Source organism: Chlamydotis macqueenii, chromosome 9 (genome assembly GCF_036417535.1).
Source record: "Chlamydotis macqueenii isolate bChlMac1 chromosome 9, bChlMac1.mat, whole genome shotgun sequence".
NCBI classification, from domain to species: Eukaryota; Metazoa; Chordata; class Aves; order Otidiformes; family Otididae; genus Chlamydotis; species Chlamydotis macqueenii.
This window is the reverse complement of record NC_141564.1, coordinates 3898437-3921890: the sequence shown is the minus strand read 5'-3', so window position 1 is coordinate 3921890 and position 23454 is coordinate 3898437. Positions and strand designations below refer to the sequence as shown.

The following is a 23454-nucleotide window of genomic DNA, read 5'->3' as shown; positions in this document are numbered from 1 at the left end:
CCTGCCCTGGTTGCATCCAACGAATGCAATCCTGTGGATCCCATGCTGAATGCAACCAGCAATAGCAATGATAAAACTTTGGTCATGTTTAGTGCTTGCGAGCAGTCACATAAATACAGACTTAAATAAAAACATTTTGCTGACCAGGAGAGATCAAGACTTGTTTCCAACTTGTGCACCTACAGCAATTTTGGCAAATAACCACGAAAAGAGAAATACCTTGTGTTTTATAGATACTTTTTGGTATAGGGACATGTTGTATCTATGATTATATAGGCTTTTGTGTGTGTGTGGTTTTTTGTTTTGGTTTTTTTTTTTAGGTTTTGTTTGGGTTTTTTCTTTGTTTATTTTTAAAAATACGAGCATTGACAGAATTAAGATGATCCAAAACCTACTAGGAAGGGTGAGAAAAAGTAATCAGTTGGGTAAGTGGGACTTGAAAATACGTAGAGACGCAGACTCTGTAAAAGGGACCGGATTAAAGGGATTTACGCGAGATGGTTTGTTAAATTAAAGAGATTTACAGATTTACAGGAGGCGGTTTGCAGTGGTAGATAACAGACCGTCATCCTGTTTTCCTCTGGAAAACAGCGACAAGGGGAAGAACTCTGTAACACCTATGAAAAGTGAAGGGAAACTTTTCCACAGCTGCTGGGAAGCAGGATCAGCGTGACACCTGTAATTTGGAACCCAGAAGCCTTGTGGAAGGGCAAAGGTTAGTAACCGGAGGAGTCGCTACTCAGTCATTGCCAACATACATCTCTGCAGCAGCACTGGAGTTCCCAGGTTCCCGTGGGTGCAGCGTGGAGTTTTACCTCAACACAAAGCAGAATTCAGCAGAATCCTGCTTTTCCTCTTTGTTTACAGGCAAAGCTAATTTAGATTCTTGTAAGTTCCTCCAGGCAAGGGCATGTCACCTCTGTGTCCTGGCTGATGGGAACGCTTGATGTTCTTTATAAATAGGCTAGTGCAGCCGGTAGAAGGAAAAATGCCTCCGTTGTCAGGATGCTGCCAGAGCCTGGGCACGGAGGCAGCAAATTGTCTCCAAGCTGTATCTCCAAAGGGGTGAGAGTTCTGGGAAGAGGGGGAAAGGAGACTAAATTTAAAATGGTTTTATTTTTGAGGGCAGGATGTGGAGGACATAGAAATTATATTTGAATTGCAGCTGTTCAGAACTTCTCTCACATATAATGATAATTTTAGGAACAGGAGAGAGACTGGAGAAGGAAAAGTGGTCTAGGGCAATGGCATCACCCCAGAGGAATTAGATGTTTACAGTACCTTATATTTTGGCACTATAGTTTCCTTCATCTCTACGTTAGTTTGTACATTTACTTATTTTTTTTTCTTATTAGAAGTCCTAGGAACTATTGATTATGTACAAATAATTGCAGTACTGGTATACTTTAGTGACTGCATTTCAAAAATTCATAGAATCATAGAATGGTTTGGGTTGGAAGGGACCTTCAAAGGTCATCTAGTCCAACCCCCCTGCAAGGAGCAGGGACATCCCCAACCAGATCAGGTTGCTCAGAGCCTCATTATTGTGCTTGGTCATAAAAAAGTACTGGTTTAGTGTTCAAGTGTTTTTAAGTGTGGTTTTGAAATGTTACTGAATAAAAAGGATATTTAAAGGTCACAATTACGGTACTTCTTTCAAAAATTCTTGTTTCAATTGTCAGAAGCATTTGATTTCAGAAGTGGTTCTTTGCAAGATGATTAGTGCTGAAAGGACGGGGGAGGTAAGCAGATACACCTAGTGGTACTATGTGAAAGCGTGAAAAAGATCAAAGAATCAAACACTTAATGATCTTTTCATGCTTTTTAACAGTTCCCACACTTCCCCCCCCCCAGTTATCTTTGGTCAAGAAAACGTGGGTGTAGTTTCATCAGAAGACTGATGTAAGTCTAAGGAAATCCCAGAAATCAGGATATCTCTGGCTGCAAAATAAGTCAACTTCCAATGCTGGGAAACCCATAAAGGGGATAACATAATATTATAATGTTACATTACCTACAGCACTAATGCACTAAACATAACTTGAATAGAGATGTCTCTGCGTGACTGTTTGTTGCCCGGTTTTAAGAGAGCCATAGACATGTAGGGTTTAACCGAAGTAAATGCAATATATTCTAAAGGACTTGAACTGACAAAAATGAAGTGCAGACCTAAACTATGTAAAAACTTGTTCCGCTTGCATCTCTTAGCTGGTGATCTCTGAAAGAAGGCAACTGATGGTGGTTTGAGTAGGACAGAATTGAAAAGCTGGAAACTGTCCTTTGAAAGATGTAAGCGGAAGACTACTTTCTCAGAATTTCCAGCGTAAAACTATGACAGTCCTGCTCAAACTTGAGAGCAGGTTAGCAGAGAGATGTTTGAAATGTTCACCATGTTATCTGCTTGCGCACCCTGAGATTTAAAAGCTGAGCTCTCAGAGCTAAGTGGACCTTTTATTTTGAGACCAGCGGATTATCTTCAAGGTGTGGTCAAATTTCCGTACGGCTAACGGTCCCTTCATCACTTCGGAATGCTCAGCAACTCTTCACCTTTGCTTGTTAAATCCAGCAGTAGATCTGCTGCGCAGTGAAAATGGTGAGTGCTGCAGAGAGGGACAAAATTGTTTGGGTAAGAGCTCTGTTAGATCCCGCAGCTTTAACGAAGTGAGAGCTTGTCTTGGAATGGGAGAAAAGAGAAATTTAGGTGTGGATACTTTAATGTTACTAAAATATATTAAACTGTAGCAACCTTCTGTTAGTTTTTTTTTGTTGTTTTTTTTTTTTTTTTTAATCAGATACTTGCTGCTAAAATGTTAAGTAATTGGCAAATAGAATTATGTTACAAGTAGCTGTTAGTTTTTAAATGTCAACAAGTAGCTGTGCTCTATGGGATAGGCGTTGCTTCCTGCTGTTTCTGTGCACGATTACCAGGGAGGGGTACACATTGCCTTTTTTTGTACGGTGACTTTCATTGTCTTCACTTACATTTTTTTCTGTTAGGCTGCTGACCTTTTTGTACTTTCCATCCAGTTCTGATTTAACTATGGTTACTAACATAGTTACATAGTAACCATAGTTAGTTAGTTAGTAACCATGGCTAGCTTAAGCCATGGGGTGGGCTAACATCAGTAACATTACTGAGCAGGTTTTATTTCATTTTCTCAGTGATAAGCTGGTTTTACTTTTTTAGAAATCTGGTTTTATGCCAAGTGATGTGACCTATTTCTCATAAATGCTTTTAAAAAAAAAAAGGAATGCTTGTTTCTTTCTGATGAGAAAATGAAGCATGATGATGAACAATATCGCAGATGCTAGCTTAGATACTTTGTGATGCTATGCAAAATGCAACTTCAGTGTTGCAGGAACAACAATGATGTCCAGTGTAAACAGCTGACGTTCCAGTCAACTGCAGGGGTTTTGTGAGGGTTTCCTCAGCATAACGATTACAAGCATGAGTAACTAAGCAGGTCATGCCAACCGGAGAATTGGTTCTGCTGAGTGTTCCCATTTCCTCTCTCTTCTGGCGCTCGCCGTAGATCTTTTGTAGCACCGGTTGGTTTGGTCATTACCACAAGATCCCAGCCACTCTTCTTCATTCCTGCAGGGAAAAAAGCAAATCCTTTGAAGCACCAAAGAAAAGGTTTGGCTTACAGCGCTTGCTGACACAACGATTTTCTGCAATTTCCAATTCAAGAGTATGAAGGTCTTCAGCTGTCTGAGAATGTCTGGGCTGCTGGGCTTGGGGGTTTTAAGAGGCGATAAATGTACTGCCTGGCAGTCTGCTGCCAAACGGCTGGGGAGTCATTGGTGGAGCATCACAAGTTAAAATGAAAGCACAGGCAGAAGTTTTCATTATCATTGTATCAGGAGCTGTCACCTTCATTTCAGATGTCTTCAAAACATGTTTTGTCAGAAAATAAGCCTGCAGATGTAGATGAAAGATAAAGATGCATCAAAAAGCAGTTACAATTAAAACCCCTCTTCTGCGGTGTAGAGACATCAGACTAGTAAGTGGGTCCCTGTGTCCTTCTGTGACTTTTTCTAAAACTGTCTATGAATGTTACTCCAAATCAACCTTAAGTTGTCTGTAGGCTTTTTACTCTCTCTCCTAGGCTCTGTAAGCTTGCTAGAAATTCTATCTGTCTTTGGCATATAGTTAGGTACAGACTTAATGCTACCTTCCATTTTGGGCAAAGTCCCCATTTCTCTTTGCTGTTTCATTGCGACCGCTTTTGCTTGCTTGTAATTCAGTAGACACTGTCATTTTGATGCACCACATCGGATAAATACAGTAATTTTACTGAGGCAGACTTTGAAGAGTACTATTGATTATTTATGGAGACATGCTGTTTTAACCAAGCAAATTCATTTAAGCTGTCATGGTGAGTCAGTGTAATAATGTGCTTACGCTTCGTGCTGGTTTGTGTTCTGGATGGATATGGGTGATTTCGAGGTTGCAGCAGTATCAGTCAGTTGGTGCAGAAGTTTGGCAGTGGTGGTTTGGTGTCACGTCTAACCTCAGAAGCTCTTGGAAAGCGTTGATGTCTAGTTATTTTCAGGACCTGACTTAAAATAGTGGGAAGAAATAGTTCAGCTAGTCAACCCTGCAAAAAACGTCATCTTTATATTTTGCACAGGAGGAGGGGATGTTGGGGGGATGTTCCATGTGGAGCACTACCCAGTTACTGCTGAACAAAAAGTAGGTTAGCCATGCCAGCTGGTCTGCTGGGAGCTCTGTGCTTGGTCTAGGCTCTTAGCAGATGTTCTGCTCTCCCAGCATTTCCGGGTAGTTACTAACTTTTCCAGTGAAACAACCTAAAACCGCGAATGTGACTTGACCAAATTTTTCCAAGACCCTAGGAGAGGCTTGGCTAGCCTCCTGACTCCCTGGCCTGGTCCCCAGTCCCAAGACTGTTTTTACTCTTGTGTGAACATGCAGTAGCGTAGCACCTTACCCTAGCACGTGCTGGCACTGTCGTGTGAGATTAGGTAAGAGCTCAGGGTGCTCTAAATGCCATGAGTCAATCTGGCATGTGTTGATGAGTTGAGACTTTTGGATCATGTTTAAAAGAAAAGTATAGGTTCTGTGGGTAGGTAGCTGTGCTGCAAAAGGTGGCTCAGAAGTCACCTTTTAATGATCTGCATTTTGATATAGGATGCTTTAATCATGACTGTCCCTCAGAATATCTAGACTGCTTATGTGTAATTATTATGCGCTTGTAATTAGTGTTGCCGAAATAAGTCTGGGGTTCTGTAGTTCGTCTTTGTCAAGTCCTGCATTTGAAGAATCATTTAGGTTGGAAAAGACCTTTAAGATCATTGAGTCCAATTGTAAATCTAACACTGCCAATTACACCACTAAGCCATGTCCCTAAGCGCCATGTCTACACGTCTCTCAAATCCTTCCAGGGATGGTGAGTCAACCACTTCCCTGGGCAGCCTCTTCCAGTGCTTGACAACCCTTTAGGTGAAGAAATTTTTCCTAATACCCAATCTAAGCCTCCCCTGGCGCAACTCGAGACTGTTCTGGTCTTGAGCAAAAGATCTGTTCTCGGGGATGAGCATAAATCACCGCTTTTCTGCGCCAGAAGCTGCTGCCAGAATGCTGCCGCTCCCAGCGCCGAGTTCCACCTCTTCTGCAGCGGTGTGGTGCTTACTCACCTTTAAAAGCAAAAACTGCTTAATTACATTTGAAGGAAAGAACCAAGCCCCATACCTGGATGCTTGCAAGGCGGCGTTGCCCGTTGTTGATGGAGTTGGCCTTTGCGTACTGAGAGCTTACAGCACGGCGGGGCCGTGACCTGCGCTCCGGCCCTGCGCAGCGTCAATCGATAAAGGTCAATATTCTCCCGGTGCCATGTTAGCAGCTCTGCAACACTGCAGCCTTTTGCTGTGTGGTGTATTCTGAAGTCCCAAAGGAGAAGACGGAGGAGCGGAGGCCTCAGGACTCGGTCTTACGTACGTTCACCTGATTCCCGGCAGCTCAGTGTCAAGTGGGAGCTGGTGGCAAATTGTACTGACAGGCTCTTGTTTAACAGTTGCTCAGCAGGAGCTGTTCCTGTTCCTCGTGACTTGTAGCACAGCAACTTTTCACTTCTTAGCAGGCCAAAGTATATTTAAAGTAAAAGTCTTTCCACCTGGTTCATAATTTCTTGAATATTACATTTAAAACTAAATGCTTTAAAACTTTTTGATCTTGCAATTAAGGTTCAAAGCTAATTAAGCTTTTCTCTAAAACATTTTGCTAACAGGAAATGTGTATCTTCTCCTTTTTTCCAATCCTGTAATTTTTTCTTTTTTGTGGCAACTTTTTTTAGGCACCAACAGTACTAATTGAGTGTAGACAGTGTGCAAGACCCCTTGTTCCTGAGAGCTTTTTAATAGATTTTACCTTCTCCTCCCTGCTAAGTCTAATTTTGCTTTTTCCTGTGGTTCCCCTTCTGTCCTTCCATCTGTTTGGTTTAGCTGCATTATTCTCTCCTGATGTTCTGTATTCACTAATCCGGATGCCTTCTACTCTTTGCAGCTTTGTTTAGTTTCAGTGGTTTAGTTCAGTTCAGTTTCAGCCTGCCTCTCATGAATATATTCCAGGATGAGCTATGATTTTGTGAAACTGAGACTGTTAAAAGCATTCCTTCTGACTCTATTTTTTTTTTTTTAACTTTATTTTTATTACTGCTTGCCTATGCCATTTATGGTGCTGTTGGCATTTTGGAAAAACGCTGTAATAGCTCCGGTTTCTTGCTTCTCAGAATCTCCAGTTTTCCACAGTTTCCATAAGCTGTAAAGGTAGCTCTCCAAGTAAAATGAGATGGAAAGACCTCAATCCTGCAAAATGCACGTGCATAATACATTTCCCTCACTACAAGCCCCACTGCCTTCCTTTCTGGAAGTTCACCCCTTATGCTCTGGGTCCCATTGCTTTATTCTGTGGAAGTCACCTTGGGCTGATTTGTAGATGCTGCAATTCTTCTGAAGACTAACCACAATAGATAAAACAAGAAATTCATGAGATATTTTCAGATACTAATGAGAAAATTAACTGGGGGAATAAAAATCTGAATTTTGAGGTTGTGATTTTACTTCATTTATCAGCGATGGAGATTACAATCTTGCTAAGGTGATTCATTTTTTGGAGTGCAGAAGTGTTTCGATACACAAGTACATATTAATGACATGTAATTATGCCTTTTAATTCTCAAAAGCAGGAAAGAAGCAAGAGAGACCTCTTTCTGTGAGCAAATAAGTGCCGGGGCAAAAATAAATATTGGTGGTGGAAAAAAAGTTATTTTCTGTCAACGTGTTTGGATGTGCTGCCATAAACAGAGCTCGCTTCAAAGGCTCTGGGAATCTCAGAAGATTTCTTTCAAGACTAACGAATTTCCTGCAGCATGCTGTCAGTGCTAGGAAAAGGCATCGCTGGCACATAAGAGCAGCTGGTTGGTTTTTTTTTTTGGGAGAACAGCCCCCCCCCCCGCCCCATCCCTTACATAGCACCGTTTTCCAGCGGAAAGTGGACATCTGTGAAAACAGAGCACTTCAGCAAATCCTGTGTACTTCTGGATGTCATTTTGCAAGGAGAAGTGTGGTTCTGACTAACAGTGCATGCTTCTGGTTTGGGTATTTTCAGGAGAGGGCTGGGGTTTTTGTCTTCTTTTCTCTTTAAACTTTTGCAACAAGTTATTTGAGGTTTGAAATTTTATTAAATACTGTTGACGTGAAATATACTGTTTTGATCCTGGTCAAAACAGTTGTTTAAATATATTGTTGCACAGAAATATTCCAGTTGTTCCTCTTAAGTCAAGACACTTTTGCATTCTCTGCATAGTGGTATTGGTAATTTTTCTTACTCTTTATTCTCTTAAATAAAAATTGTGAACTTTACATCAGTAAAAGGGCTACCAGTTAGAGGAAGTAATTTTTAATCTGTATTTAGAAGTCTTTGTACGTGTGTGCCTTTTGAACACGTTACAGGGTATTTTGTTTCTAGGAATGATTTACCACATTGCTCTTGAGAGCCCTTAAGAAATAATCTCCTTGTGATTTGCTTTGCACAGGGACAAGACTTCTGTTAAAGAACAGTTGAATTTTACGGGAAATAGCAATATTAAAAATTAACTTGAAAATTCTGTCTTGTAGAAATATAATTAATCTCATAACTAGGGTGAAGACAACTTATTGATATTCTTGTTGCTAATTTGAATTGCCTCATGCGCTTTCCTTTAAGAAATAACTTGACACTGTTGAAAGCCTATTTGAATTTTCTTTCCTTCTACGCCTGAAATATTTGCCAATGTTTTGTTGTTTGCAGGAGCCATTGATTTATGAAGATGAAACCATGAAGAGAAAGCAGAACGAATAATAATGCTTTTCCGAAACCGTTTTCTGTTCTTGCTGGCTTTGGCAGCCTTATTAGCCTTTCTGAGCCTCAGTCTGCAGTTCTGTAAGTGTCCTCCCCTTTTGTTTTCTGTATATAGTGGTCTACAGGTGTGTTTAAAAATGGCCATGCTTACATGTTGTTTAAGCATTCCTTCTGTATTTAAATATTTTGAGGGTTTTGGATTTTTTTTTACCTTTTTTTTTTTTTCCCAAAAATAGGAAAATTAATATAAGAATAAAAATACTTTTGTGCGCCATATAGGAATCTATACAATCTAGAGACTTTTCAAATCAGACTACCTCAGAAAAAAACCTTAATTTTGTAACACGTTAAGTAATTGAATGTGATTGAATCCTTCCATGAAAGCAGACAAAACACATTAGAGTAAAAACTGCTGCAATTCCTATTTTACATTGCATCAGCCCAGGCGAGATTGAGAAAACTGCTGTGAGAGGGTTTGTGTTGGAACTTCTCCTTATTTGCACCCTCGCATTAGGAAACTTCAAACAGTTGAATTGACTCAGCAGAAGCGGCCGGTTTGTTTATGAAAAGATAAGTCAGGTTGTGGTTCAGATCAGTTAATCATGGGTCAGTCCACACGGCCACCATTTCCCAGGTCAGTGTACGCTGACAAATGGGCGTTGTGCCGTGCGACCGCTTGTCACCTGGCTCAGGAGTGAGAACGTTTGCTAGGTGAAGTGGTGGTGCATAAAAAAAAAAAAACAACCATGTTATATGGTTAAACGTTATATAGTTGGTTATGAATTGTGTATACGATGAAGGTCCTACAGGAACTGAATTGTTAGCAAAAATAAGCTTTATTTAGAGATGAGGCAGTAGGCATATAGGAGAGTGAATCACATTTCATCAAAAGACGAAATTATTTTCCATTTAATTAGAAGATAACATTTGTGCAAGAGGAGTTCCAGGAGACAAAGATGTTTGAGGGGTGCTTTAAAAAGCACTTAAGCTACAGCAAGCAGCCATCAGGAAGCTTAATGCCAATACCAAAATAAATATAGACATTTTTACGTCAGGAGAACTGCAACACAGGCTAGCAGGAAGCAGGTAGTTTGACATACAGATAGCCTGACATTTTAGCTTCTACCAGCTTTAGTTTGTAGAAAGACTGGTTCAAACTTGAACCAAAGCAAAAAACTCTCTTCTTCTATCACCATATAAAACTATTATGGAAACCAGCTGGAGTTTGGAGAATTTAAAAACCAAACCAAAGTTTTAAAGCCAAAACCAATTTTTCCCCTCCAGCTGCAGTACAGTCCGCTTCCTGCAAAATTATATTATAATCTACAAGGACTTGCTGAGCTGCTTTCAAATTAAACATAGCTGTAAATTTTTATTTTTCTCCAAATTATAGCTACTGAGTAGGTTAATGTTAAACTAAGAAAACACTTGATTCGGAACTTGAGCTTTTCATGGAATGGACGTGCAAATGTAAGGAAATACTTGCAATGTGAAGTGTAGCTTCAGTACTGTCTTACAGAGGAATCTGTTGTCAGTATCCATGACTAATATAAATCCAGAAAATTGCTCTTCTGGTAGAAGTGGACTAGCACATGGTGACTCACTAAGGCAGTAACCCCAACCTGAGGAATTTTAGAACATCCTTCAGAAAACGTCTGTTAGCCCCCCTGATACTGCATGGTATGGAGCACTTCACTACAACAGGGCACTGAGGGACAGAAAACTTCAGTGTCCAGCTCCACGGGACAGACACTATGTACTTAGTAGCTCCGTATTTACTGTTTGTTTCCTGTAGCCTTGCTGAAGGTCCTTCCTTGCACTGAATCTGTTCCTCTTCACACATGACGTAATTCAGAGGCACGCATCCCTCATGACTGGATTCTCGCTGTTGCACGAAGCGGTAGTAATGCAGTCTTGTTTCATGTATAAATAATTTTTTTCTGAAAGCAATATACTTCTCTTCTTTTTCCTCAGACTGTAAAATTTGGTTTCCAAATTTTCATCCCTTGTGAGCTGCCTGGAGAAAAACTTTGGTTATACTGCATTATAATTTGTGTCAGATCACGGAATGAAAATGAGAGTTTATACATTTAGACTCAGGATAATGCCCAAGCCGCTGATTTTTTTTTTTTTTGTTTTGTTTTGTTTGAAGGGAGTTACCTCCTGAAGCATTTGAAGTGGAAATGGATGTTTTATGCTATTGTGAGATTGATTCTCTGTTAGCAAGAAGCGCTCAGCTTTGTGGAGGAGGGCTGGTCATTTTAAAAGATGGTACTGCTTTTCTAAGCACTGAGTGTTGAAAATGTCTCTTCCTTCCTCTGCTAAATCTGTTTAGGAAAGTGGAACAGTAACATTAAATGCATAATTATATAAATGGCACGTATCTTCCTTTTTTAAACTCCTACTTTAGAGGAGAGCGTCACTCCTGTAAATGCCTGAGATGTTATCCCCTTTTGTCCACATGTGGAACTGATTTGAAGCCAGATCGGTGAGCGGTAGCTGAGTCTGAAGCGAAGGGAGTAGTGAAGGCCAAGTTCATCTGTTTTTCCGTATGTTCTGACTCAATATTACCAACAGCATGCGCTGGGATGGCTGAGAAGATTGCAATGTGTCCTGTGCTTGAGCTGTGAGGGTTCAGGAATGGCTTGCAGCAGTTGGCAGCCCAATCAAGCAGAAATCGATGCTGGTTTACTTTAACAGAGTGTGCTGTGAAGGGTCTGGATCTGCTTTGTGAGCGGTGATTTCTGCGGCCACGCTGAAGTGGAGGTGACGGGTATCGTGTCAGCAGTCCTAATGTAGGTCCGTACTTGCAAGACAAGGTCCCCAGGCAATTCGAGCTAATAGCTGTCACATCTTGGGTTTAGACACTAGCAGAGAAACGCTGAGGAAAACAACCAGTATTGGGCCTCACAGTCCTCAGTACCGGTAGGCTGGGGATGGACCCAAGATGGATAGAAAACTGTGTCCTGTTTTGCTGTTTGCTCTTGGTCCCTTTCTGTGCTGTTGTGGTTTCTGAGTTCTGATCTGAACTAGCCTGCTTTCCTGTGTTGCTTTTTTCACCCCAAAGCTGGTGCTTTACATGGATACTAACACGGTTTGACGCACAAGGCAAATCATCGAGAAAGTCTCCTCCCAAATCTCTCTTGATAGCAACCACAGCCAGATGTGTTCTCAAATTCAGTTTGGCTGTTAATGAATTGTACAGTGTGAAACCTGGACCAGATCACTGATAGAGGGAAACTCTCTCTTCAGTGGCAAATGCCTCAAAATTTTGTATGTGCTTTAGATTTTAAATACTATAGAAAAATTACAATGTTAAAAGTTAAAACTCAAAAAATGTTCCACTGCTGACTGAAAGCACACTATGATGTTTCTGGTGGATAATTATAACAATGACAATTTTTCCTTGGGAAACCCATTGGGTAGGGTGACTAGTTGACTTCCAAACCCAGTATGACTGGCAGCTCAAAGTTTTATTGGGTATTGTCATTGTTTCTCTCTCGTTTAATTTTTGGGGCCAGATCTATGGAAAAGGGTGCAGAAGTATTTTCTTCATAGTATTTGTCACTCCCCACGTTTTTATTTCCCCTCCTTGTCTGTTTATGTAGATGGTTGTGGTTCTAAAATGATTTAAAACTTCGGTACTAGAGACAAAAGGAGAACTGGTTTTGATGGACTTCTCAGTCAGGCTGTTCTAGAATGGAATCGTGTTGGTTTTCTCTTCAAAGGCTTCAGTGTCTTGCTTTGCAGAAAAACTGCAGAATGGAAGAACAACTTTTGCTAGATGGTTTGACTGCATTTTGATCTCTGTAAATATTATCTGTAATCCTGTTGACTCAAACTGGGCAGTTGACTTCTGTACAAACAGAGTGAATGCAAGTTGGGACACTTGATTCTTTTTTGGAGAGGAAAAGGTTGCGGTGGTTGGGGTCTTCCTTCCTTCTCCATGCTGTGTACTCTGCCCAGAGCAGTGCAAAGGGATTATTACTGCAGTGGCTGGGGGAGTTCCTGCAGCACAGAGCCGGAGGATGGCGATGCAGCCACATTCAAATCTCTTGTAAGGGATGTGTCCGAATCCGGCTGTGCTCCTGCAGCCTCACACCGAGGGGAAAAAGGCATCATTTAGGACCCTGCCAATGTTAATGATGTTGGTTAGCCGTTAGGTCAGCTCAGGAACAGGGGATTGTGAGGATGCCTGAAGAGCTGCTCTCTTTTTTCCCCCCAATATTGGTGTCATGCATGAGAAGGCAATTGCTGGGCAAGCAGAGACCGTCCAGTATGTAGAACACCTGCGGACTGCGGAGGCCTGAGGTGGGTCTTCTCAGGATGTCTCAGCTGTTTGTCTTTGAAACTACCGTGAATAAACCGAACTGCACGGAATTTTAACAGTTAGCGTGTTAAGATGCCATATGTCATCTCCGCAAAGTTTACTTAACTTTGACTCCGGATTTTTATGTTTTAATCGAATGCATGTAAATATTTTTTTTCAACAAAGTAAATACCTTTGTTTACTTAGTTTTTTATTTTTGTTTCTGTTTACTGAAAGCCTAAGGAAACAAACAGTCAACAGCAGAGGACTAAAACTACAGTGGCAACGGAAAGCATAAATTCCAGACCTTCCCTTTGAGCCTGCCTGGCTCAGGCATTTGCAGAATCGCAAAGTCCCTGGCTCTCGGGCAGATCCTGCGTGTGGAGCTTCTCTGCTGGTTTGAAGTTTGTTTCCCTAGATACTTTCGTACTTTGGTCATTGCCTCGAGCTTATCTTCTGATAAAAAGAATTTTGGTATCTGTTTAGCATGTCAGCCCCTACCCTGGCAGGGTGCTGGTTCCCATGGAAAGTGTGGGGAGGTTTGGTTTTTTTTTTCGGTTGTTTTTTTTTTTTTTCTTTTAAATACTTTCTCTGCCTTGATGGTTCAGACTTGGGTGTTGGTGTTTCAGCATGTCTGGAGATGACATTTTGCTTTTCCAGTAATAATTTCCCTCTAGTTTCTCTCGTCTTGTTTTGCACTGGAGGCTTTGGGTTTACTGATGAGTCATAGGAAAGAGAAATCGGGATTCTCCACAAGGAGAAGCAGCAGAGTTCTATTTTATTGGCTTGACTGCTGCGGACAGCTCGTATTTTACAAGGATGGTGAGAGCACCATACGCAACCCTGCCGGGATGTTGCTGGTAGGATGGGATTGCTCTGTTGCTGCACAGCCCTTCTTGGAAGCCTGATTGCTGTCATAATCCCAGCCCTTCTGGCGTGATCGCTGCTGTTTGCATCTCTGCTTGGTGCCCCGACGCAGCTGTACAAAAGCACCACTGAAGTGTCTGGAGCTTAGCTTGGTATCCTCACCCCTGCTCGCTTCAGCTCCTCGCCCCAGACAAGCCGCGACGCGCTGGGTTCTCGGGTGGCCCGTGTCTCATACCAGTGTCAGATGCTCAGCAGGGACTCGCTGGTGGGAACAGAGGTGGAAGCTGAGGGGTTGCAGCATCCCTGTTGAACCTTTCCATGTGCAAAGCAGGAGGTGCTTCCTCAATTTGCGAAGCTGTAGATGTGGCTCTGCAGAGCTGCCACCGTCCCCCTATCTCCGCCCCAAACCACAACGGGGGTGTGAGCTGCACCTGCAGCCCCTTGCCCAGAGACTGCCAGTGGGATGCTGAGAGGAGCTGGGATCTGCAAAGTCTATGGAAAAAAAGGGGTGAGTTGGGTTTTTCCAGAGCTTAATTCCTGAAGGAGAAGGAGGAAAACTCCCCAAGGTATTTAGTGAAAAGATAATATAAGCTTCTGGCTGTTTCTGGGCGGAATACATATCCTTATCACCTCTCTGAGGTGAATTCCTTACCATCTCTTACTGATCCTTACCAACAAACAGCAACTACTCAGGTTTCAGATTTTAAAAATATAATTTCTTCAGTGGAAGAAACAAAAAATTAGAGTATTGCATTTTGCTAATCTATACAACTAACTATATTTAAAAAGCCACAACTTTAGAATTCGTGATGCAGAGAACTTGTTTTTATCATGTTACCAGCATACAAAATTAAAAGGAGACCAGATATCTCCCTCCCTGAGTTTTGCCTTCAAGCTCATAAGCATGGCAGATTTTCCACTAATGAGAAGTCTCTCTGGGTTTTTTGAAAGTACTAATTTAATCTGAATTTAAGAATAAAGGGAAAAAACAACCCACAAATAATATATCCAAGGCTGCACACATTTTAGTAGTGAATGAAGAAAACTGACTATAAATATACAGATTTTTGTTAAAGATGCTTTTTATGTTGTAACTGGAGATTTTAAAAACTTTTTTTTTTTGTCATTTTCAAAAGTGATGGTATAATGTATCAGTTGAGAAATCAACCCTTGAAGGGGAGAAGACACGATGAATACTTGGGAATGATACTATGGGACAGTCTTGTTTTCTCCCACGAAACCAGAGCAATCATTTAAGAATATCTGCTTTAAGTATAGGTCAGGTTAAGTTGCTTCAGACAGTAGAAGTTACTTGGCAGGCTACAGAACTTCATAAACCTTCTTTAAATAGATATTTTGACTTCATCCATGATGGTTAGTTGGACTGTATTTAAGCAGAGGTTAATATGAGATGTTAAAATGTATAGTTGAAGGCTGCATAAATAAAACCTAATACTTCACAAAAATGAACAAGAAGTTATTAGTTAGACTTCTGCAAGTCCGTACTACAGTGTTGGGTTAAATTCTAGATGGAAGGAAACAAGACTGGAAAATAATAAGCCTTTTAACATCATTTCTCTCAACATCCAACTCAAATATTGATCCTAATACCTGCAAGACAGTTTCAAAGTGTTGAAATTTATGCTTGAGTCTTTTAATAATTATAGTGATACATACTGCGATTATTTTAAACATGTGACAGGTTCAGCGGCTTTTTGTAAGGGCGGTCTCATGGGTACGCTCCTGTCCTTAACGGTTTGGGGTTTGAATGGATTACTATCCATGGATAGTAAACACAAAGGAAAATTCATATTCTCAGTAGGAGAGAAAATGTTATGCTGTATGGTAACCTGGGAGTGACCTCTGGGTTGTTGCTGGTAGTTGAGTTCTCGTTGTCGGAATACCTGTGCTGTGGTTAAATCCTTCCTGTTCCCGCTTCCTGCCAAACTGGGCTCTTGCACTATTTGCAAACAATGCCACAAATAGGTTCCGCCAGAAGATGACTTCTGTGTTACAGGTAGTTGTATGTTATTGAAACAAATTCAGCCTACGTTTCTTTCAAGGATGTGGTAGTGCCTTTTGTCTTTCTACATACCGTGGAGTCCTGCTATCTCGAGGTACTCGGGTTTATCAGCAGAATGGGGCTGTAAAAGTGAATTAAACTAAAATATCAAATGCGGAAGCATATACATTTTGTTTATTGTGACTGTGTGAGAGAGACCTATGGGTTTGCTCTGTGATGATGCAAGTCAGGCCTTTGCTTCTCCTGAAGCGCTCTTGTACCCTGTGCAGGCCCAAAAGGTGGAATTATCTCTAGGCCAAGAGGCTCCCCGAGGAGCGGGTGTATTCCGTAGCGACCTGGACTTCTCTGGTTGTTGCAGATCAGTGATGTGCCAAATGTAACTGCTGGAAGCTCTACTGCAGTTGAGCTCTTACAGCCACGTGCACAGGTGGTTTCCTTGCGTGAAGGTCTGTGGAAGTGTAGTGGACTTCTGGGGGAGCTCACAGAAGATGGTTGTGCAGTTTTCATCTGATAACTCTCAATTTTTTTTCGTACTTTTTTCCTTACCTCTTCACATACTACAGTCATTTTACAGTCCTGTGAGCTTGTTTACATTGTATTAGTTTATTATGAATTCAGCAGGGATTTTTTTGAACAATAGCTTTGGACTGTCTGGCATTGCAGCTGCAGACAATTAGATATAGAATCACAGAGTAGTACATAGAGTAAGTAGCTCAGATTTTCTGTAGAGCTTTAAGAAATGATCTGTTTTTTTTTTTTAATATGGATTATACTTCTTGTTCCTATGCCACTTTTTTTTTTTCTTCTTTTTTATTTCCCTTTATGAGCCTGTAGTTGCTTGCTTTTTATGTCAATTAAGTTTCTTCTCAGAAAAGGGCAATTTGTACTTTAATGTGTATTAACTTGATGATGGCCGATTTCAGTGAAGATACAGGACAGTGAAGAAGTCTTGACTGTTTTTATTGTTTTCCCCTTTTGAGGGTTGCTTAGTCATAACCGAGCTTTAGTATGTCTACTGTCAGTCTGAGGTGTAGGTGGTTTCAGCAAAAGTGTAACTCTTGGACCGCTTATAATTGACTGGACAATGCCTTGAGCAACCTGATTTGAGTGGACCCTGCTTCGAGTGCTGGGTTGGAGCAGATGACCTGCGGAGATCCCTTCCGACCTAAATGATGAGTTTATTCTGTAGCAGTACATCAGGTGAATTATTTACATATTTATTTATTAGCAAATTCTTTGTTGTTTAAAATTTCAGGAGTGTTACCCTTATTGACTCATTAAAAGCTCGTTAATCGAGCGGGCAAAGGCAGAGATTGCCTGTGGCTCGCTCCTGCCCTCTCTGCCGAGCTTTCCTCTTCTAGCTGGCTGGGCAGTGGGACGGATTCTCCTCCCTGAAGATATTTTATTTTCCATGTGCGATTTCTCGGCTGCTCGTCCTCTTGCTGCCTTCCTTTGTACCTTTGAGGTTTTCTTCATCTTTCATTACAGAGGTGATGGCATCAAAACAAAACCCGGGTGTCCTAAGCCAAGAAGGTAAAGCAGCCTTGTCACCCTGCTCTATTTTAGCACAAATCTTTTGTTAATCTTTTGCAGACTGCTCCGATATTAGAACAGTTTTCTGAGAATTTGCAATCAGTTCACACTGTGTTAGCTTTATCCTTCTTTCTTTATTTCTACCAGAGCTTTTAGGATTATGCTCTCCGTTAATTGCAAGTGGATTCCTCATACGTTAATTGGTTGCTGTCCTTTGTTTGAGATTTGTGTTCTGCGTCTTCATCAAAGGAATGTTCGAACCCAAATCTCCATCCCCTCCTTGTTCAGAGCGCAGACACAGAGTCTCAACTGGAGAGTACCAGGGAAACTATCCTAAAATCAGTGGGTATAATGTTTACAGGCCACGTGCAGTCTTCAGGAAAGCATGGACAACTGCTTAAACTTTAGATTTGATGATAGCTGTGGTTTTCTTTGTGCCTGCACCTTCTCCTGTATGTATCTTTTTCAGATATACTTAATATTCTTCAGATAGTTGTTCATGTTTATTCTTCCTCCTCTTAATTTTCCTCTTGCAATTTATCTGTCAAGCAGTCTTGTTCTTTTATCCGTGCTTTTGCTGGGCTTTCATTGCTGAAATGATACAGTGACTTATTCAATCCGAAGTGTCTCATCATTTGACTGTGAAGACTTGTGAAAAATGTTCTGTTCTTGGGCTTGTGTATCTTCTGTGATTAATAAGATTTCTTAAGCTGTACTGATTTTGAACATTTTAATGCCTGCAGGCAGTTTTTTCTTGCTTTTTTTTAAAAAAAAATAAGAGTAACCTCTGTTCCTGAAGTCGCTTCCCTTTTAAATTTTCAAAGCTCACTCACTGAGAGAAAAGCAGTGCTTGCACACACTAAGTGGCATTGTGGTTTATTTGTTAATGAGGTAGGGTCTAAGTAGTTTGTGTTTAAAAGACTGAGGCTTTTGCGGACTTGCTGCAGTGAAATATGAAGTCTGGGAAAGTGGAAGTGATCTCCCTGTATGATTTTTGTGAGATGGATGGATTAAAAGAGCTGGAAACCCTAGGTACGTGGTGTAATTTTGGACTTAGCAACTGTGCACATTAATACTGGAGGAAGACAAGAAATAAGATTCACCATCTTCCTCTAAGCTTGTTTATGGCAAGTGTCCTAAAGACGTCAATAATTCTGTGATCCAGAGAAAGCTGCTCTGAATTTCTGAGGTTAACGACTGCATCTGTCATTACAGGCTTCCCCAGCACAAAAATCTGCCAGCTCTCCTGTATTAAATATGCTGGTTTGGGGTTTGCTGCTAGCAAATCCGTGCCAGCATTCTGTGTCCTGGTGTTGACAAGGACAAACAAGTGAGCTGGCTTGGCTTGGGCAAGCGGTGGCATATGGTGTTGGGATCACTTCCCTGAGCAGGTCAGCTCGCGGACGGAAAGCAGTTGGGATTAGATGTGAAACAGAAAGGTGCTAATTTAATGCAGTAGTTAAAATATTGATTTGAATGCGTCAGGCTTTTTATCTTGGAAGGACACCGATGTTGAGAAGTGCCAGATGTCTGTGGATTGTGTTTGATGATATTAACATATTAAACAGCTTGTGCCCCCTGCCTTTGTGGAGGCTGTGGCTGAGCTGTGGACGTGGTGGGTTCTCCTGCCTTTTGGGTGGTAGCCCTGTGAGAGAAAGAGGGGTTCCCGTGTCTGACCCAGGCATGCAGACACAGAAATACTGCTGAGAAGTACAGAAAGCAGCTCAAGAGGTGGCAGAAATGTGCTTTTAACAGTGAGCAGATGTACAGAATTTGTTGCAGCCCAAGAAGTCACTGACTTGGTGTTGTAAAACCAGGGGACCAACGCTTCCAAAGATGTAGTGGGCAGAGCAAAGGTGTGCTTTTAAATCCTTTTATTTCTGTGGTTTTAGCAATGTATTTTACAATTTCTGTTTCAATAGCTGGATATTCCAGCACATGCCTTAAGAAAAGTTGACTTGAATTTCAAAACCCTGCTGTCTGAGAGCCCTAAGAAAAAGTGGCAGCAACGTGCACTTGGAGCTCTGGATGACTCTATGCTCCTATCATTCCCTCTTTTAAAGCCCATTTTATCTAGGATGATCAAAAACAGTTGTGCACACTTCCTCTTCCTATCAATTTGAGGAGCGAGAGCTTAGTAGCAAGGGTAAGTGAATTCCTTAAAGAATAAGTGTGGGGCAGCACGCCTGCTTCGGCAGTGGAGAGCCCTCGTCAAAGATGTAAAGCACTAGCGACAGATTGCTGGATAACAGAACAGGAGCAACTGTTCAACTATCTGGAACTCTACGGGGCATATTTTTGTTTCATTCTCAGCTGCTGTAGATGAAAAGATCACCGAAGCCAGAGGCTTTGCAGTCCGTGTTCGTGAGAAAATACTTTTTGCCATGTTTTCTTTTGCTGTGTTGAACACTTAGTGGAGTTGGCCTCTATGCTGGAGTTCAGTTCACATGTGAAATCTGCCAAGCGTCTTTATTTCAGTCATGATGTAATCGCTGCTGCACAGCTTCCCACTCCAGTATTTGTGAGAGCCAAAAAATATACAGGACAAAAAGGAAAAACAAAGGTCACCACCCACAGGAAATTACGGCAGTAGCATTCAGCGTATTGTGTCCTGCAGCCACCTCTTTGTAATGACCTTTATTTTGAGACAATGCTGTGGGAGTGGGAAGAGCTGCCAACAGTTTCTGAACACAGCTGACAAAAGCTGTTGTGAAAATCTGTTGGAGGACGCTTCGGCTGAATTAGTTCATTTACCAGTTGCTGAGTTCTGTAGGCAGAAGCCAGGACAGAGCTTTAAAATCATATTGTAGCGCTCATGAATCTTGTTAGGTAAGTAACAATGGCTGGATCTACGGTATTTACAAAAATCGTGCTTTCAGGCCATAAAAAACCCCTACTTAGTCTTTGTATACTTAAGCCTTGTACGGTGGCCCTCAGGACACTGACTTGATATAGTCAGAGTCACCTCCCAGCCTGATGAAACGTGGCAGCTCTGCACAGCCATCGACAGGAACGACTTCATTTCGAGCATCGTGGTGCAGTTTCTGTAGCACTTCTCGTTTGTGAATCCTAACGAGCCTGTGGTGGGCGAGGGACCTACATAACTGCTTCTTCCCAAGTGGTGGGGCTTTTTTGCATCTTGTCGCTAAATAACCTGAAGGATGAGCAATATCTGACTGAGTAACGTGTTTATAGAGCAGGAAATCTGTCTGCTTGTCTAGATGTCTAGTAGGAACCTCTGCCACCCCCTTCAAATCGACTGGCGAGCCAAGCAGTGAGGGAATTGGTGAGAAGCTGGTAAGGAAGAGCTTTATTATGCATATATATTTAATTCAAAGAAAGGAATGCGTTTAATTGATGGAAATAAAAGTCCCATGTTAACGTAGAGTTTCAGTGTAGTAGGAAAATAGAAAAAAAAGTAGAGAGTAGTTTTTCACTTTGGGAGAAGTGGAAAATGACTCTGTTCTCCAGACCTTGAAAACGCTCAGCCATGCAGTCAGTATTGCTGTGTTACTGCTGTCAAGCTGAAAATCCTGGAAGCTATTTGAGCAGTGCCATATGCCCTGCTGAATTGTCAATGGAAAAGACAATTGGGAGGGGGGAATTCTTAAAACTATAAAGCTCTTTTCAGAGCCACATCTGGACTCAATAAATGCAAGCACCCTTTGTAAATTTAATGTGTCTGATTAAATTTGGTCTCAAAAACATAACACTACGAGGCCTGCCGTGTTGTGCTGTGGTGCAAAAAAAAGATTTTCCTAACATTTATTTTCATTTGTTTTCCTTGTGGAAGTCAGATTGGGCCCCTGTAAAAAAAAAAATCAGCAAAGCATGCAGCTAACGCAGCGGGAAATAAGAAAGTTGTTCTCAGAAATCCTGGTGTGAGTTGTTTAAAGCTGGTAGAACTGCCATGTGTGGCGGTCATGTGTAGTTGTTCTGTTTATTTTTGAATGTGAATGCACAGACAAGGCAATCTGACCTTTCCCCACGCATCTGATAAGGAATAAGGGTCAATACCTGCTCGTGATGGCTCTGTGGGTAGAAGGCTACTTTTGGCAATTGACCCAGGATGAGGAAAATCTTTAAAGAAGTTCTGAATTTGGGACCCAAGAAACAGGCAAATAGGCCTTGACCCACTCCTGGAAAGCAGTAGGGGATTTGGCTATTTCTGACCAAGAGTGTGAAAAACAGCTGGAAAAAGCAGCCAATTTACATTCGTTCTCAATTGTCCATATGGATATTTGCATCTCCAGTGGAAAACTTCAGGGATCTGAAAACCAGGAAGACTGAAAACTCAGCTAGCGTTAGACTGAATAATAAGCTTTTGTTTGCATTTTATGCAGTAAAATTCCGCCAATATTGATTAGTAAAGTTAAGATGCACTTACAAGTTGCAGCTACAATCATGTTATGATTGTTCCAGGGAGAAGGAAGGGATTGTGTTGTGCAAGCTCGTACTGGGGCCTATCTATAGATCTCCATCATCTTCAGCTGAAATTTAGCTTATGTTGTATTTGAGCTTGTGCGTGGCAGGAGACCACTGTAAAATCTTTAGGTTCTTTTTCTCCTTATAGCCTACTATAAGCAAGGTTTTCTCAAAAACACCCATGTTAAAAAAAAAAAAAAAGCAAAAAAAAAAAAAGCAAGCAAACAAACAAAAAAGACCCAAACCGACCCACAAAACATTTTAGAGCTCACGCACATTGTTCCTCAGTCAGATCTCACTGCTACCAAAATAGCTGAGTACATCTGCAACCTCCGAGCCCTCCTGAGTTTCCGGTTTCTGTCAGTAAACCTGCGATATACAGGATGCTTCTGAAAACCCGTTTTTCCTACACTTTAAACAGAGAAACAGCATTTTTATTTACTTAGTTAAATAATTAAAAGTGGCTGAGACTTCTAGGGGGAAAATTGCCCTGTAGAACAGAGAAGTTATTGAAAAAAAAAATTAATCACAGCTTAAGGAACTGGAAAAAAAGAGTGGAAAATAGAAACTTCAGGGAGCAATTCTTTAAATGTCTTATTTCCAGTAGATAGATCTGTCTGAGCCTTAGACAGATGATTTTCCTTAACTTACAAAGAATATCAGAGAAAATGTGGCAGGCAAACCCAAAAGAGCAGTTGTTTTATTTTCACTGTGACCTGAATAATAGCAAGTTGCTGTAGCTATTGATCTTGTTAGTTGTATTTTCTACTGCAATTTTTCCTCTAATGAGATCTTTGACAACCTTTGAAGGGCAGCTGAAACGCCTGTCCTTTTAAGTATTTATTGGCAGCGTGTGCGGCTTGGGCTGGTTTGCAGCAGTCAACTTGATGATGATAACTTAATGCTGAAACGGAGTAACGCTAGCCGGTAAGAATGCGCTCACTCCAGTGAGCAGGCTGCTGTCTCGGTTTTGCCGCTCCTGGGGTGAGTACTGGGCTTGCTCAGTGATGCTCTGCCCGGCTGGGGACTGTGATTGACTGCTGCTTGTGTCTTGGATAGTTAAAATAAGAAGCAAGGCTTCAGGTGAAGGTTTGAGGAATAGTCATTACCTATGTACTTTAATTTGAATGACACTTGTCCTCTCATAGACAAAAAATATGTGAAGGTTGTAAAAACGGTGTTGTGTGGCATGCATGACAGTGGGCTGAGCTTCCCCCCGGGGGCTGCAGAATGCTTTTTTCCTGAAGATCCATTGAGGCAGCGCTGAAGTTCTCTCTTTGGCCATGAAAAAAACAGTATCTGTAATGTCCCATCCCTAGAAACATTCCAGGCCAGGTTGGATGGGGCTCTGAGCAACCTGATCTGGTTGGAGATGTCCCTGCTCCTGGCAGGGGGGTTGGACTGGATGGCCTTGAAAGGCCACTTCCCACCCAAACCATTCTATGATTCTGTTTACAATATCTTAATTCAATTTTCTCAAGAGTGTTTTTCTAGTTGGAGAGTGGTTCCTCACATTGCCTATCCTGCTTCCATCTCCACCGTGTTTGGGGTTGAAGACTGACCGTGGCCGAGCTCCCCCTGTGGAGGGAGGGCAGCCAGGGAACTGGTGCTTCAGGCTCTGTGATGACTGGACCTGCAAGAATTAAATAAAAAAAAAAAAAGGGAAATCCACCTCTTGTCTTTATTAAATCACAAGAAATAACTTGAGAAGGAAATGGGACTTCTGTCATCACTTTGAGACAGAAGATGTAGTTTAAGGAACATGAGGAAATACAAACATAACACTAAGGAACAGAATTTTAAAGCAGCAATTTTCTAATATTGACCCAGGTAATGCAGGAATTTACCCTACAAGGATCACTGCATCAAAATGGATAAAAACCTCCAACTTTGTGAATTTAATCAATGTCTCTTGGCAGGTTAACATTAATACATAAC

At 41.4% G+C, this 23454-nt stretch overlaps 1 protein-coding gene across 10 annotated transcripts in view; it reads left to right on the top strand.

Moving 5' to 3' along the window:
- The window catches only part of PXYLP1 (2-phosphoxylose phosphatase 1), a 112747-nt gene that overhangs the window by 66012 nt on the left and 23281 nt on the right, over window positions 1-23454 (top strand). For 6 of the 10 annotated variants that reach the window (XM_086754990.1, XM_086754987.1, XM_086754989.1 and 3 more), the window contains one exon: window positions 8309-8440. The exons of 1 other annotated variant lie outside the window; for it this stretch is intronic. In XM_086754990.1, the coding sequence (XP_086611116.1) occupies window positions 8362-8440 (79 nt within the window). In that variant the 5' untranslated portion in view covers window positions 8309-8361. Of the gene's footprint in view, window positions 1-975; window positions 1066-8308; window positions 8441-19810; window positions 19921-20358; window positions 20389-23454 lie in introns of those variants that run through there. 3 more of the 10 variants (XM_086754993.1, XM_086754996.1, XM_086754986.1) reach the window with 3 other exon arrangements.